Source organism: Apiotrichum porosum (assembly GCF_003942205.1).
Source record: "Apiotrichum porosum strain DSM 27194 chromosome Unknown scaffold_6, whole genome shotgun sequence".
NCBI classification, from domain to species: domain Eukaryota; kingdom Fungi; phylum Basidiomycota; class Tremellomycetes; order Trichosporonales; family Trichosporonaceae; genus Apiotrichum; species Apiotrichum porosum.
Genome location: NW_021167113.1, coordinates 1240193 through 1256524, shown reverse-complemented (window position 1 = coordinate 1256524; position 16332 = coordinate 1240193). Strand labels below are relative to the sequence as shown.

Here is a 16332-nt window from a genome sequence, read left to right as displayed (position 1 = left end):
CCCCATGCACAGAGCGCATGTCGCTTCTGCCTTGGGACTGAGTCATCTGGACATCTCCAAGTTGCTGAGCTGCAATCTCCGTTCTCTATTCCTCCCTATTCCTCCTCTGCCCCCAACACCCCCACTGCTTGCTTTCGAACATGACAATCGACGTCCTTCCCAAGGATTCACTCGGTTTGTGATCCTAACCGGGGACTTGATGGCTGATTGCCCAGTTCTTGTCACTGGTGCCAGTGGATACATCGCGAGTTGGACCAGTCTCTACTTGCTCGAGCAGGGGTTGACCGTGCGCGGCACTACCCGCAATGACAAAAAGGGCCAGTGGATGAAGCAAATGTATCGCGAGCGTGGTTTTGACAAGTTTGACTATGTGGTCGTCTCGGACTTGCTCAATGTGAGTCACTTGAGGGTAGCTGGCGGGGTTGCCATGCTGACTCTCGCCAAGGACAATGCCTTCGACGAAGCTGTCAAGGGTGTCGAGTAAGTCTACAGCGTACAGCGTGCAGTGTATACAGTGTCTGACCACCCACGTAGCGCTATCATCCACATGGCCTCTCCATTCCACTGGAACGTCGAAAAGCCGTCCGACTTTATCGACAGCGCGGTCGCTGGCACCGTCTGGGCCCTGAAGGCGGCTTCCAAGGAGCCAAAGGTCAAGCGGGTTGTCGTTACCAGCTCCTACGCATCGTGCGTCGCGCGTCTCGCTCAGACATTTACACCACATGCATGCTAACTGGGCAGAATCCTCGAGAACCGGGAGCCGCTTGGCAGCCACACTTTTACCGAGAAGGACTGGAACCAGCAGTCGATCGACGAAGTCAACGAGAAGGGTGTGGATGCCTGGCGTATGCACTGGTACAGAGCTAGCAAGACGCTGGCTGAGAGGGCGGCCTGGAAGTACATCGAGGACGAGAAGCCGACGTGAGTTGTTAGGGTTGGAGCCAGCTGACGTTCGTTCTCAGCTTCGACCTCGTCACGATCTGTCCACCCTACGTGCTCGGTCCCATAATCCACGAGGCTGCATCGCCAGAATCTCTGAACACTTGTGGGTGGAAGTGCAAAGGATGTATGCTAAACTTGCAGCCGTGGCCAACTGGTATGCATTCTTGAGCGGCCAGAAGACCACCGAGGATGCCGTCGCACCCGCTGGAATTCTCTGCGATGTCCGTGATGTTGCCCGCTGCCATGTTAAAGGGCTTGTCCTGCCTGAAGCAGGAGGGCAGAGGTTTGGCGTGTCAACGCGTGAGTTCCACCTTGTACCGCCACGGGACTGATGTGTGCAGGTACGTTCACAATTCAGACCTTGCTCGACAACATTATTACCGATGAGCGCATCATGGCCGCTTTCCCAAAGACGGTGCGCGGTGTACCTGGCAAGGAGGTGCCGCCCCAGAACTGGTTCGACTGCTCCAAGTCGCTCAAGGTCCTGAACATTCAGCCAACGCATGAAAGCAAGACCGCGTGAGTCGGAGATTTGGAATTTGCAGAATGGAGCGCGCTGACGAAGTGCAGGATTGATATGACGGAGAGTCTGCTGGAGCGGCAGAAATCGTGGAACAAGGTGACCGCTGCGTCTTAAATACCGAGGGCGACCGTGATGAATGAATCGTTTTGATTGTTTTGCTCCTACATTGTTGCTTGTACATGACGAATTTCCCTAGCAGGACTCTGAACGTTGCTGCATTAATGGCGTGCCAGCAAACGACGAGCTTGTGGTGCTGTGGTTCCTGTCTGGCGGCAACTGGCGGCCAACCGCCAAGCCGCCGGAAGCCACCATCCCGCGGGTGCATCGGCCTCTCGCCCACCCTGGTCGGGAGAGAAGCCGTTGTTCCCGAGTTGTACTCCACACCTGTCTCCATTCACACAAACCATGTTGGGACAGCAGAGGTATCGGTCGGCAAGCGGTGATGACGACTCGGAGCCCAACAAGAGCCACAAGACGAACCATGGCCAGTCCGCCCCATCATCTGCGAGGGTGCGGCGTGCAGCACGAGGTGAGTTGTGGATAGAAGTGCTGGCCTGACCAACTCCCCTAGCATGTGATAGATGTCGTTCCAGCAAGCTGCGATGTGCTGCTCCAGACCCATCCACTGATGGGACGCGTTGTGCACACTGCGTGAAGATGGATTTGCAATGTGTTTACACCAACCCGCTACCGTCACATGCTGGGCCCAACGCGGAACCACAGAGCCGCGGGGGGGATGATGACAGGCTTTTACGGCTCGAAGCCAACGTTGTCAAACTCTTGGACCTCATGGGCCAGAAGACTGGAACCAGAGATGAACGTGGGAGTGGTGGGGAGCCCACTGAGCACTCCGTTCGAGGAGATTCCCATGCACATCTGGTTCAAACCGAACCTATCGACAAGGCGTCCGACCCGCCGGCGAACTCTCGCTCGACACTGGAGGCGCTGAGTCATCTCGCCGCCATCGACGACCCACTACCGGTGACCAGCGCAACAGACTTCGATGCGTGGCTTACACCACCGTCTGATCCAGTTGACAACGGCCCATCACAGGACAGCGGCTCCAACTTTGTTTTCGATTCGCTCGTGACCGCGGCGGCGGGCGAATCGGACCTGCAATTCCCAACGACTCTCCAAGCTGGACGACAACAACGCGTCGAGTCCATTCCCACTGTGCACTCGGTGTCTCCCAACACGTCATGCGATGCACGGAAGACGCCCGGGTCTTTGCATGACGGACACCACACGTCGTCCGAGTACAATGCGGCGCAAGCTCGACCGATCCCCAAGGCCGGCGTCGGGAGTCGAATGGCCGCCTTCACCGAGCCGTCATCTCACGAGGCCCCGTTTCGCCCTTTGACGTACAATCCAGATACCTTCCGCAACGCTGAGATGTCTGGTCCCAGCCGCGAGGAGAACAGCAATGGTATATATGACGACGACGGCAGTCGGGCTCAAGGTGGCAGCACGCCAAAGCGCGGTCGAGGTGACCCTATCGACAGAGGAATCTTTGTTGAAGAGGAAGCAAGAGCACTGTTTGACTTGTGAGTACATAGCGAAAGACAATACCGTTGACAATCCCAGTTTCCTTGAGCAGATCGCGTTCTTCATGCCAATCTTTCAAGAGCCCATGACCTTCGATTTTGTGCGCCATCGATCCTCATTCCTGCTGTCCACCATCCTGGCCATTGCAGCCAAATACAACAGTACATCCACCACCCGTCACAATGCGACAGGCAGTGGGGCAGCCGAGTCCTTTGGATGGGACCCCCTAGGCAGCTCTGGAAGGAACGGAGTGAAACCAGTCGACGAGGACAAGTGGTTTGAGATCCGCTCGCTGGCGCTGTCCAGCTACTTTCAAGCACTGATTTCGAAAGTTCACTGTCTAGGTGGGTCAATCAAGCACCACCTCCGCACTACACTCTGCTGACAACCCACAGAGGATGTTCAAGCGATTCTCCTCCAATGTGCATGGGGTCTACAGGACCGTGGCGCATCGCCGGACCCTTGGATGATGACTGGGTCTGCATACCGACTGGCAAGGCGATTAGGCATTCACCTCGCCGCCGGAGCTTTGCTTTCGGGGTCTGCTCAGCCCACGGCCAGGGTGGTAGCGAGCTTGAAGACCTATATGTGTCTGTATGCTTTTGACCGCTTGTGAGTGTATACCAATCCGCACTTTCTGACCCCAGTTTCACTGTTGGTTTTGGAAGACCAGAGACGGAGGGCTTTGACGAGTCGGCTATCGACACTTCGTTGCTCCTCTCCGTCCTCCACTCGTCCAATAACTCGAACAACTTTGCCCTGCTGTGCTCACCAGAGTCGGCTGCTTGTGTCGCAGCATACGTCGAGCTGGCAAACATTGCCAAGCAGTATAGCCGGTTCGTCAATGTTCTCCTTAAAGAAGCGCCCTCGACGTTTCTCAGCGAAATGCGGAACATTAGCGGGCGATTGGATGCGTTCTCAAGCAGGTGGCTCTGGGCTCGTGGGTACAACGTGTTGAGGTCCGCCACTGACCCCGCCAGGATCACCACTGTCTGCCAAACTTGGCCTCTCTGGAAGGCCCATCAAGATGCTTTACAACCATATACGCCTGTGCTTGCACTCTGTTCCACTTAAGCCGATCTCGCATCCCGACAGTGAGATGTTCCTGCAACGCACTGGATTGCAGGGTGCGGCCGGCTCAGATATCCTAGCCAAGTGCTTGAAAAAGGTCAGTCCACCGGCACCAACACACTCTGTGCTGACGGTTTAGGCTCAGGACTGCGCTGTGGGCATCATCCAAGATTTTGCAGACGACTCTCGTGACGACAACGAGACGGTATTATGTTACGGGTTCGATTACGCGTTTATGGTCCTCGCCCACTCGGCCGCTATTCTGCTGAGCATGACAACAATCAGCGTATGTGGTATCGGCACATCACCATCGACATATATGCCTAGCACACCCTCCGCCTCAGGTCGACCAGCTGGTGGCATGGACAGTAACGCGGCAAAACGCTATTACGAAATGGCCATCACGGCGATGGTGGACTCCAATCGCTCTGCCAACTTCTTCCCGTGCGACATGGCGTGCAACCTCGGCCTCATTGCCCAGGAGATGGGTATCTCGGTAGCCGAGTGGATGAGTGACAACCATGGCTGCAGAGTGAGTTCGACAAGAAACTTTATGGATCGAATGCATACTGACACTGCAACAGGTTGGTCGACACGACCAGTGCGCCTGTAGCCGCAGAGACCAGGGTGGAGATTCGGCAGTGGATTTCGGATTTCTCTTTGACATTGATCAGTTCCTGCAACCTGGCTTTCTGGAAGACGGTAGCTTGTTTAGTAGTACCTTACTCATGTGATGTAATGCTCATGAGTGGGACACACTGTGATGTAATGCTCATGAGTGGGACACACTGTGATGTAATGCTCATGAGTGGGACACACGAACAAGTCACAGCGATAAATGACCAGGCACTGCCGAGGACAACGATAACGACACCGAGCCGCATGCATGGCTCTTCAGAGCCAAATGCATACATGCAAGCTGTGGCTATCTGTGTACGGCTCGGGGACGGCATCGAAGTGGAGGACGAACAGGTGAAGAGTAAATGCCTTTTAAAACACGAAAAAAAAACTCATAGTGTGCGGCGCGCCAGATCCCGGATCTACTGGTTCATATTCATATCTACATCTATGTAGTTTCAGAGACAGAGCGTCACTTCATGGGGCTCGTCTGCTCGGCAGCACAGCCCCTCCAGGGGTCATTGAGCATCAACTGACCCTTCTCGCTCTGCCAGAAGCTGCCTTGGGGGCACTCAAACTTGGCAAACGCTTCGTCCGTGATCTGGCACGAATATCCAGGTGCCGTGGGAGCGTGGAAGTGGCCACTGCTAAACGCGGCGGGGTCGGTAAAGTACTCGTGGCAGTGGTCGGTGTATTCTGGGGGTTGCGTTAGTATGCAGTTTGGCAGCTTCAACTCACCAAGGATGGACTGCTTGCCCGAGATGGCCACAAAGTCAAAGTGGGAGATGTGGTTGCAGAGCTCGGGCATACCAGTACCGCCCGAGTGGGGCACGACTGGAACACCAAACTTGGCGGCGAGAAGGCAGACGGAGAGGATCTCGTTGATGCCTGAGAGGCGGAGGGCATCGAGCTGAACGGCATCGATAGCCTCGGCTTGCAGCAGCTGCTTGAACATGACACGGTTGTTGACATGCTCGCCAGTGGCAACACCGATACCGTGCGGCTTGAGGGCCTTGCGGATACGGGCGTGGCCGAGGATATCGTCTGGAGAGGTCGGCTCCTCGATGAACCACAGCTTCAAGTCTGCGAGCTTGGGCATGTACTCGATGGCGAACTGGTCTGGTCAGCGCACTGCGCAGAAAGGTCCACTCACGTCAATGTCCCACAGCTGGTTTACATCGGTCATGATGACGGCATCTTCACCGGCAACCTTGCGAACCATGCCCAGGCGTTTGCGGTCGGTTTCCAGGCCCAGCCCGACCTTGAGTTTGAAGTGCTTAAATCCCTCGTCGACAGCCTTCTTCAGCCCAGCCTCGACCTCGGCATCAGACAGTCCAAGCCATCCAACACTGGTGTTGTACCCAGGAACCGCCTAGTCGTCAGCCCATATATCGTACAGCCACTACCCACCTGGTTCTTCAAGGCCAGGTCAAGACGCTCCTGCTTGGTCTTCTCCTTCTCCTTCAACCAAGCCAAAGCTTGCTCAGGGGTCAACTCATCCGTAATGTAGCGGAAGTCGATGACGCTGACAAGCTGCTCCGGGGTGAAATCGGCAATGAGTTTCCAGAGTGGTTTGCCCTCGACCTTGGCCCACATGTCCCAAACGGCGTTGAGGATGGCGTTCGAGGCGAGCTGCATCACGCCACGCTGGTCACTGTCAGCGTGTACAAGTGCAAGCGACTCACCTCGGGCGACATGAACCTCGTCTGGCCACCAAGAAAGTTGCGGTGCGTTTGAGCAAAGTCAGATGTGAGGCTCGAAAGCTTGCGGCCCACAAAACGAGGAGCCAAGCATCGAATTCCAGCGCACAACACTCTGCCAAGTCAGCGCCAAGTTGTCGTACAACGCAGACTTACTCGTTGCCCTGGCCATTGCTAAAGGACCATCCGATGCCCTCAAGGCCTGGGACGTCCGTGTGGTACACAATGTATCCGTGGGCGTTCTCGCCAGAAGTGCTGGGCCGTCAGACGTCGACTCCGCATCAAATAAATGCCCATGCCTACTTCATCGGGTCCGAGCCAATGCTGTCCAGCGACGTGGGGAACCTCAGGTCCCGCACTGTATATCCCGTGATCGTGGGGTCTACAGACTGTGAAGCGAAGTTGCTGACCATGTTGGAAGACGTTGGGATAGGATGGGCTGTTGTGCAGGAGATTGTGGTGGGCTTGAGCACGAGGTGTTGCGAGCAGTCGTGAAGAAGGATGGTGGGCTTGAGCACGACTTAGTCGGTCAATAACATGTCCACACTGGTCGGCATATCCGCTGCCGTGCATCCGAACGGTATGGCTGCCCACTCGGCCCGTGGTTGCGCCGTAACACCCGCCTCGGGAACGAGACGAGACGCCACCACGAGCGAGCTGAGTGAGGCACCCGAGAGTGCCATTTCAGGGTCGCGCACGTGTAATCCACGTTCAAAGCGGCATCAGATTGCATTAAAGGGACACATATTTAAGTGAACTACGCCTAAATATTGGGTACCGACCAACCCAAAAGTAGAGCGTGCCTAACAAAATGATAGGCGTGCCCGGTGTTCCTTCCGGGCTCGGTGACGTCACCACGTACCGTTACATGGATGCATCCTGGGCGTGTTTACGATGCCACAAATCTACCACACTCTCGGGCACTAGATCTCACTAGAAACTGCCGCTCGAGAGCCGGTGGGCTTGGATGGTGGGCAACTTCCATTCTGAAGTCGAATGCGTCAACGTCCTGACACGGCCGTTCTCAGTTGCAGCAGGACCCTTGGCAAGGAGGGGTCTAAACGGTGCCCGGAGACTGGTGATGCTGTGAGTGGTGGAGGCCTCGTCCAAATCCATACTGTTGATGGATTTTGGGGAGCCACTGTCGATACTAAGACCACGTCGACTGTAGAGGTGAGAAGGAAAGTCGCCACTGCTTGGAGGAGAGCTCCCATTGCGCAGCGGATAATCGTTGACGCTGCGAGGCGAGGCATGGGGCGAATGGAGTGGGAACCTTGGGGTCGTAGGCGATGATGATGGAGTGCTCCCATTTGCACCGCGGCCGTTTGCCTTGGGAGACCCATCGGGCGATGGTCCATGGGCGTCGGCGCGTTTCTTCAATATAGGAATCGGGTGTACGAGACCATTTGGCACACTGTTCTTCGACCTGGGGGCACCGCGACCATAGACACTGGTGCCACTGATGAGGGGATGGTTGATGAGCGTCGGCGTTGGCCTGTCATCGTCGCTTATCGTGGTCCCAATGAGCTGAGCAAGCATGGCGTTGGCTTTAGTGGTCGCGTAGGTGGTCTGAGGTTGCTTTCGAGGAGACGGTTGCGAGCCGATGGGATACGACAACTTGAAGAGACGCTCTGGACGACCAACAACAGGATCGCCCAAGGTCCGCCAGTTTTGTAAATGGATCTCTCGTCGCTCTTTGCATTTGGCAAGCAGTGCGGGCCAGTATTCTTCAAAGTTGTACGGCAACTGGGCGCGTTCAGCCAACGGTGGCGATAAGTACTCACGTCCAGCCCACCGCCGCACTCTTTGATCAACATGTGAGGCTCAAAGTCACCAGCTGCAATCGCCGCTTGACCCCCTCCAATCTGAACCCGCTGCTTAGTGTGGGCATCCACGAATGGCCACACCAGATGGATGAACAGTCGCACCAACAGTGGGGTTTCCTGAAGTAGAACATAGCCCAGGTACTCGGGGTAGTAGTCAGTGATCATGTTGAGCGTGTCCTTGGCGTCCCGGTACGATGTAGGGAGCATCCCTGCAAACTTGTAGACGATGCAACATTGCCTGGGGTGTGTGTTTTAGCGTTCCGTATGGTACTTGGGTTACATACGTTACTCCGTCCGTCATGAGGTCGGACACGCGTTCCAGGTTCCACATCTGGATTGTGTGAGCCACTGGGCCACTGACGGTGAGGCCCGTTACTTACTGCAAGCTTGGGGTTGCGTTGTGAGAATGGAAGAGGGTTGTTCTCCGGTAGCATGTACCCGATCGGCAAGCCACTTGCGTGGAATCCCGAAGAGTAGTTCTTTCCCATTCTCCCCTTGTCATGGTCAGCCGCCACATGCAGTGGTCAGTGGAAACCCACCTCAAATTCAATCTCCCTGGCTCGAGCATCTAAGTCTTCGAGACCTTCCATCCGTCGCCATGAGATGCACTTTTCCATCTTTTGGAACGTCTTCTTCAAGGGTCCCTTGGTGGCTAAGTGGAGGGTCAGTCACAGCATGCTCCGGGTGAGGGACAGGAGGCTTACCGGAGCGGAAGCTGTATACGGGCGGTGTAAACAACCATCAACAATCTCGAACAACGTACCGGAAGAAACACTCTTGAGACTGAGGTTGTCAGCATCTCACGAATGGCAAGCACACTTACAAGGAACATCATCTCACGCTCAGTGAGAGGCGCTTTGGTCATCCCACCGATTGAGTTGGGCACTGCGTATCCCCGGTGACCAAAGTGAGCTTTGAATGCGTCGAGCTCGGCGCATTGCTGGTCGGAGAGCACGGGGGCCGGGGTGGGGGGGATCGATGGGCAGTCGAAGAGGTACTCTGGATACACCATGGTGGTGAGTAGGTGAGTGTCAAGTGTCAAGAATGGAGAGAGAATTGCGGGAGACTCAGCGGTAGTTGCTTGCACGTCGTCGTAAGTACTGGTGAGGACGACTGAGGCCAACTACGCGCTAAGCGAGGAGACGACTTGTTCCACTCGCCTCTAGTTAGCCGTTATTCGTCGGCCAAACGGGAGCGACAGCGCTAAACGCTGTTAGTGCCCGTGGGATGCCGGCAGACATGGCGAACCCAACCAGATCGGTTCAGGCCAATGATCCAATGGCTGTGAAAGCACAAACCATGCCGCACGAGTCAGTAGTACAGCATGTCCTTGAAGGTGCCACCCCCCGGATGTGTCGTTGCCGAGACACCGCCGCGTAATAAGCATTAGGAACAGACTTCTAAATGTGAATTATAGGGACACGCGCCAAAATACTTCCGTGCGTAATCCCCACACGTCAGCACCGTAGTTTGACTTTGGGCCTCCCGTCCAGGATATGGGGGGTGGGGAGAGTCCAATGTCGACGGGTTCGACGGTTCGTCCATTCATCCATCTTTGAAGCTTTCGACATGACTTCTCGACTCCTCGGTCCAGTCGGCCGCGGGTTTACGCAGCGCTACACTCCCCAACGGCACTTACCGACGCCTGGCTAATCGGCTGCCATTGTTATCACACGGCATGGGCGACAACAGCAATTAACCGCGAATAGCCTCATCTCTATCCTGCCCACCACCCATGCCAGGCTGCTATTTATCTCAGCAAGCCGGCAGCGGAGTGTCACCTCGCGCCCTCAGTTCTCATCACTACAATGACCCAGTTTGACGTCGTCGAGGCGTCCATCGCAGACCTCCGCGCCGCCCTTGACGCTGGCAAGGTCACCAGTGTGGGCCTTGTCTCTGCTTACCTCCGCCGCATCGCAGCGTACGACCATCACGGCATCAAGCTCAACTCGGTGCCCATCCTCTCCAGCACGGCATTCGATGAGGCCCGCGCATCGGACCTCCGCCGTGCGCGGGGCCAGACTCTCTCCCCGTTGGACGGTATCCCCTACACTGCCAAAGACTCGTACAAGGCCGCTGGCATGACGGTCGCCGCCGGCTCTCCAGCGTTCAAGGACCTTGTCGCAGGCGAAGACTGCTTTGTGATCGGTCGCCTCCGCCAGGCTGGTGCGATTCTGCTTGGACGAACCACCATGCCACCCTTGGCCAATGGTGGAATGCAGCGTGGCCTGGACGGCCGCGCTGAGAGTCCCTTCAACGCCGCCTTTCTCACTTCAGCCTGGGCGAGCGGCTCGTCGAACGGTTCGGGCACTGCAACGGCGGCGAGCTTCGCGGCGTTTGGCCTTGGGGAGGAGACGTGGTCTAGCGGACGTGCGCCCGCCAGCTGCAACGCGCTGTGTGCATACACGCCAAGCTGGGGTGTCATCTCCGTCCGCGGCAACTGGCCTCTCGTGCCAACCATGGACGTTGTCGTCCCGCATACGCGCACCATGGCTGACATGTTGACGGTCCTGGACGTGGTTGTGGCCGATGACGCCGAGTCACGCGGTGACTTTTGGCGCACCCAGCGTTGGGTCGACATTGCCCCCTCGTCGACTCTTCGCCCGAAATCCTATCCGGCACTCGCCGCCAGAAGCAACCAGACCCTTGCTGGTGTTCGTATCGGCCTGCCCCGTTGCTACCTGGGACGCAACCCCAAGATCCCCACACGACCTTCAGTGGTCAGTCTCGTCAAGGCAACAACGGCGCGCCTGGAGGCACTCGGTGCCCAGGTGATTGAGTGCGACCTGCCTGTCGCAACGGCGTACGAGCTCGCCAACCCTGACAACCCCAAAGAGTGGTTCCAGGGTGGCATTGCCGACCACGGCTATGTCCCGCGCGAGTTCTTTAAAGCTGAGCTTGAGGATTTGAGCGCCTTTGCGCTCGAGGACTTTGTCACTGCTACAGCAGAGCACCCAGACGCCCAAGGCCCTCGGTCCTTTGCCCACGTCGACCCCGCGCTTGTGTTCCCCTTGCCCGTAGGCCAGATTCAAAGCGATTACGGCGACGACATGGAGATGGGCACCTACGTCAGCATCGTAAAGGACGGTGTCCGACAGCCGGCTGATATCGAACACGTCGCGGAGGGCATCAAGGGGTTGGCGCGTGCCAGGGCAGAGTTGCTGGATGCGTGGATGGACTCGAACGGTTTTGCAGCACTCGCGCTCCCTACTCTGGCAGATGTAGCGCCTGCCGATGCCGACCTCAATCCTGTTAGCCACGCCTTGGCCGTCCGCAACGGTACCTGGGTCGCAAATGGAAACCTTTGGGTCCGACACCTTGGCGTCCCCACTGTCACCGTGCCAATGGGCCTCGCAGACGACATTGGCATGCCCTTTGGTATCACATTCGCCGGCCGCGGATGGGACGACACGCGCCTTCTCGAGCTCGGCGCTGCCCTCGAAGCCGCATCTCCCAAGCGTCCAGTTCCAGGACGCACGCCTGTGTTGGCCCCTGTACCCGTCCTTTCATCGTCGCCGCCTGCTGCAAGCACATCGGCTGCCTCGGCGCTTGACCTTGACGTCGATGTCGAGTACACCAACGACTCGTACGTGACATACAACATCCGCGGCCGGGCACCAGGTGCCATCACAAGCGCATCAATCACCATCAATGGCCAGCCGGCAGATGTCAAGCTAGACGGTGCAGCGTCCTTCACGGCCCAAGGCTCGGTACCGGCCGAATCTCTTCAGTCCCTCTACTCTGCGTGGCGTCCACCGTACGGTACCATGGTGATTGCGACTGTCACCACATCCGACGGCGAGTACGGTGCATTGCGTGTGATGGGTTCGTTGTAGGCGGACGTGATGCTAGGAGTAACCTTGTACCCTGGTTGTAGGGAACGGAGCAATTGGCCCACTCCTACGAGCATGCAAGCATTGACAAAGGCCGAGTGGCTGCGTTTCAAGGAGTGGATACGACCCTTGCTGCGCAGGCAATTGATTATCTGATAACTGACAACTTTAAACAACGCTACTCACTCACAATACGCAGGACATATAGCTTTTGAATGCAATCGGCGCGCCGCCGTGATTCCGAACAGTACCCGAACGTTCCCCTCGACGACCCCAAGGCCGAAACCGCCAAGAATACCTGGCCTCGCAAGACAGTTGCAGGGAGATTATCTCACATGGCGTCCGTCCACTAAAACGTCCACAATGGTTACAGCCCTGCCGCCGTACACGTTCTTCGGCCGATCCTGTCGCTGCAACGCATCCACGCAATGCAGACTCCTGTACACACCCTGGCCCATCGTCTGCTAGAAGCATTCTAGGCCGGTGCCAGAAGAAACAGAGGCACTGCGTTGAATTCGGTGACGCATCCGGACCCGAACAATTGAGGCTGGGGGGACATGAATGTGTGAGGTCAACTTTTGGTCCGCAGCAGGTGGTTTAAAAAGAGGCAACAAGGTGGGTGAGAATCCCCCCCCCGTCTTGTCAATCTCGTCTCTCCGCCATCATGAAGCTCCTCGCCCTCGTCTCCGTCGCGGCCGCTCTTGGCAACTACGCCGTCTCGGCCAACCCCGTCCCCAAGAGCAATAATGGCAACAACGGCCAGGGCAACAACGGCCAGGGCAACAACGGCCACGGCAACAATGGCCACAGCGGCTCTACCACTCCTGTCAACGAGCTGTACCAGTACTCTGTCATTGCCGCCTTGGTGGACGGCGTTGCCTCGCATGGCACGCTCGTGAAAAACGTCATGGCCCACGGCGACCTTGGCCTGGGCACGTTTGACAGTCTCATCGGCGAAATGGTCGTGGTCGACGGCGTGGTGTATCACGCCTTTGCCAACAAGACGGTCACCGTCGTCGACCCCGAGACGATCGAGACTCCCTTCGCCGCCGTCACCACGTTCGAGTCGCAGATTGAGACCAGCGCCGCCATTACCAACTTTACCGGCTTTACCGCCTCGCTTCCGACGTGGTTTGGCAACACGAGCATCACCAACCACTTCGCCGCATACCGCCTCGAGGGCACGTTCAACCTCCGTATCCGCGCGCCTGGCGGCCAGTGCTTCGCCCTCGAGTCGCTCGCAAACGTGACCGCGCGCCAGACCGAGTGGGAGTACACCAACATTGAGGGCACCATGGTCGGTTTCCGCACGCCCAAGTATGCCGCCGAGGTCAACGCGGCCGGCGACCACCTGCACTTTATCAACGCCAACCGCACCATTGCTGGCCACGTCCTTGAGGTCGCGTCAGTGGGCAACGTCGACATCAAGCTCGCCAAGATTACCAACCTCCACGTCGAGGTCCCCTCCGAGGGCGAGTTTAACCTCGCTGCCTTTGTATAGGTGCTAGATCCCGATAGATTCAGACCACTCTGCATTAATTAGCCGTGCAAATGGGCCTACCTACTCACATACCTCGGCCCAGATGTGCAAGGCTGGGGAGGCAATGTATGCGAAAAGGCACCGCCCACATGTGTCAGGCATGTCAGGCCGGCTTGCGGCTTCAGAACAATCGGAAGCGCGTCTTATATCTCCGGTCGACTGATAGGACCGCTTGTGTTCGCCGACCTCAGAGATCCACGACAGCGACGCGGCGTCGACATGACACCATCCTCCCCTTATCGGAGAATCGGAAGTGTACATACAGGATGGGTACCTCCAGACTACAGGCCACCGGAGCACATTGAACGCCTCCGGTCCCATGGCACGCAGTGTCTCGGGGGTCAACCCACGACCGCTCGGTTTGGGAAAGTCTTGAGCTAGGAAGCTCTTATTCACACCTAGACTTATAACAACTGGACAGTCCCATAAGATCCATGGATGCATGGAGAACAAGGCACCTACGGCGCACTAGCCAGAGCAATACGTATGTACAGGTCGATTATAACGGCTTTTGAGAGAGACACAGTTCGTGGACAGGGCAGGGCACCTGCACCTACACGCACTCGCCAGAGCGGGAAAGATGGAAGCCCCTGTGGCAGCGCTTGGTGACACAGAGTCCACCTTTGCAGGTAACGCCCGTGGACGAGACACCGGGGATGCTCGTGCAGCTGAACATTGTCAGAGGACTGGTGGACATGGAGGAGTGGGTCAGACTTACTCGATACCAACCGGGGCCGAGTGGTTGCCGTCGCTGTGGGACCCAAAGCGGCAGCCACCACAAGACTCTGTATCGTAGTCAGCTCCATCCAGACACTTACTCGGTTTACTCACCAAGCTCGGTCGACGTCTCCAGGCACTCAAAGCCCATAGCGGGGTCCGAAGCAATCTGGCACGCCGCATAACCGATGGGGCAATACGTGTCGTCGTTTCCAATGACGAGCTGCTTGCTGCGACGCGGGAGGGCAGAGGCGACAGCACCTGGCGGGTGGGAGAAGAGGAAATAGGTGGTATAGCCACAGTTGGCGGTGGCACCGACGGCTGGATTGTTGTCACAGAAACAGTGCTGCACACCGTCTGTGTAATTGTCAACGTCTGTGTGCCTCGCGTAGTAGGAAGGTCCTCAAAGGACGGGTGGCGAATGTGTGTGGGGGGGGGGGGAGGTGGAAGGAGGGAGGAATGTGGGAAGGTGCCATGGAACGCGACAGCGGTGGGGACTAACCTGGCAGACACCGAGTGTAGTGCCGGTGGATCCCAGGACGCCAGGGGGAAGACTGGCGGGGCTAATGCAGCCGGTGAAGGTCATGGCTATGACCGACTGGGCCAGGAAGTTGATGGTGGTGAGGACGGCTATGATGGAACCGCGCATGGTAGGCATCTTTTGGGAGTGATGGATGGGCCACCACGAGAGGGAGAGAGAGAGAAAGAGAGAGTGAGAATGAGAGTGAGAGAGCGTCAGGATGGATGGGATTGTCGCAAGTGGATAGAAGAATCCACGCGCAATCGGTGGATGTTGTGCAGAACGGCACAGAGGCGCGGAGCGTATATTCAGTTGAGAACCGTGTCTGGACCAGTGTCCAGCCGTGGTCTCGCCGTGTGCGACCCCGCCGCGACGCGCGACGACAACCGTGTCCGTCAACATCAATTCAACCAACAACACCATCGTCTTTGGACTAGTCGGCGCGTCTTAATTCGGATGCAGGATGCATGCCGCCCATCCCTTGGCACAGATCTGGAACGTTGGTGAGACAAACATCAGACAACCGAGTGAGGAATGGGGGCAGCGTATATGTACACCACCTTTTGCGACTGGTGGCACTGTCAGTACGACGTTGGGCGGTGCGTGTCTCTGAACCATCCAACGCCAGTAGACTGATGCAGCATCCACGTCACCTGGGGTTTCCTTTGCCGCAAGTGGTCGTGTCCTCTGTGGATCCAGTGGTTGTCCTCGCGCACCATGACCCCGGTGGTGTCACCAAAACCCGCGTCGAGGTGGGAAGTATGTATTATACCTTCTACTGTTGTGGACCAGTCCTTGCCTGCAGCGGTGAAGCATTGTAATCGCATGCATGCCGCACATTCCCCACCCGGTGCCCGGAGGTACACGCTGGCGCCGCTCGCTACGGCCCGCCGTCGTCGCTGGAATCGCCTCCCTCGCGTACCTCACGCGGTCTGCCGCGCCAAGCATTTCACAGACCCACTGTTAAAACGTGTGGCACCACCCGCATATCACTGCTACTTGTGCGATAACCACCCGCTGTACCGCTGTATTGGCCCAATTGGACTAGTCACAAAATGGGATGTAGACAGTGCAGATCCGAGAGCGTCCGGTCAATCTCCGTACACCGAAAGCCGCGCCTGCGCGGGTGGGCAACGATTGATGATCGATGGGGAGGCGTGTCCACATTTTCCAACTTTTTTGGATGTCAGAGCGTTTTGCGTCATGGCTGGCGCGCATGCACCCTGGCATCCACGATGCTGCTGCTACACAGAGCAGGACTATACATGCATAGAGAACTGCCAGTCATCACTACTGATCACTGACTGGCGATGACCGGTTTTGCACATCAAAACCTGAAAGAATGCGCAAAAGCGGTCTGTCCGGCTCTGTCCCAAACAAGCCGTGTGTCTCGTCGATCAGTTCGTGGTGTGTATGGTGGGGGGCATGGTCGGATCAGAGCTTCTCCGCGGCGATGCCGTTTCCCGTGCCCTCGGAACCTGCCCAAACCCAAACCCA

The 16332-nt window shown here is 57.1% G+C and overlaps 7 protein-coding genes across 7 annotated transcripts; 4 read left to right on the top strand and 3 right to left on the bottom strand.

Moving 5' to 3' along the window:
* Positions 1–4: 4 nt before the first annotated feature.
* GRE2_7 (methylglyoxal reductase (NADPH-dependent) gre2) lies at positions 5–1579 on the top strand (the record flags this gene model as incomplete). The annotated part of the gene is made up of 7 exons (XM_028623575.1): positions 5–480; positions 535–687; positions 742–921; positions 963–1045; positions 1084–1242; positions 1284–1461; positions 1513–1579. The coding sequence occupies 7 exons, from the start codon at positions 5–7 to the stop codon at positions 1577–1579; spliced, it is 1296 nt and encodes a 431-aa protein (XP_028476508.1).
* Positions 1580–1870: 291 nt separating this feature from the next.
* EHS24_008256 (uncharacterized protein) lies at positions 1871–4815 on the top strand (the record flags this gene model as incomplete). The annotated part of the gene is made up of 8 exons (XM_028623574.1): positions 1871–1994; positions 2037–3009; positions 3050–3354; positions 3406–3622; positions 3658–3950; positions 3991–4178; positions 4221–4613; positions 4666–4815. The coding sequence occupies 8 exons, from the start codon at positions 1871–1873 to the stop codon at positions 4813–4815; spliced, it is 2643 nt and encodes an 880-aa protein (XP_028476507.1).
* A 356-nt stretch (positions 4816–5171) lies between these two features.
* Positions 5172–6812, bottom strand: EHS24_008255 (uncharacterized protein; the record flags this gene model as incomplete). Its single annotated transcript, XM_028623573.1, has 7 exons — positions 5172–5395; positions 5438–5813; positions 5853–6071; positions 6110–6331; positions 6385–6514; positions 6556–6654; positions 6703–6812. 7 exons carry the CDS (start codon positions 6810–6812, stop codon positions 5172–5174), a joined length of 1380 nt encoding a protein of 459 aa, XP_028476506.1.
* A 520-nt stretch (positions 6813–7332) lies between these two features.
* EHS24_008254 (uncharacterized protein) lies at positions 7333–9237 on the bottom strand (the record flags this gene model as incomplete). Its single annotated transcript, XM_028623572.1, has 8 exons — positions 7333–8145; positions 8184–8463; positions 8510–8556; positions 8606–8719; positions 8765–8877; positions 8930–8940; positions 8989–9008; positions 9049–9237. 8 exons carry the CDS (start codon positions 9235–9237, stop codon positions 7333–7335), a joined length of 1587 nt encoding a protein of 528 aa, XP_028476505.1.
* Positions 9238–10033: 796 nt separating this feature from the next.
* Positions 10034–12061, top strand: EHS24_008253 (uncharacterized protein; the record flags this gene model as incomplete). Its single annotated transcript, XM_028623571.1, has 1 exon — positions 10034–12061. The coding sequence occupies one exon, from the start codon at positions 10034–10036 to the stop codon at positions 12059–12061; it is 2028 nt and encodes a 675-aa protein (XP_028476504.1).
* A 661-nt stretch (positions 12062–12722) lies between these two features.
* On the top strand, positions 12723–13559 carry EHS24_008252 (uncharacterized protein; the record flags this gene model as incomplete). Its single annotated transcript, XM_028623570.1, has 1 exon — positions 12723–13559. The coding sequence occupies one exon, from the start codon at positions 12723–12725 to the stop codon at positions 13557–13559; it is 837 nt and encodes a 278-aa protein (XP_028476503.1).
* Positions 13560–14151: 592 nt separating this feature from the next.
* On the bottom strand, positions 14152–14964 carry EHS24_008251 (uncharacterized protein; the record flags this gene model as incomplete). Its single annotated transcript, XM_028623569.1, has 4 exons — positions 14152–14266; positions 14317–14383; positions 14430–14661; positions 14818–14964. 4 exons carry the CDS (start codon positions 14962–14964, stop codon positions 14152–14154), a joined length of 561 nt encoding a protein of 186 aa, XP_028476502.1.
* Between the last annotated feature and the right edge of the window lie 1368 nt (positions 14965–16332).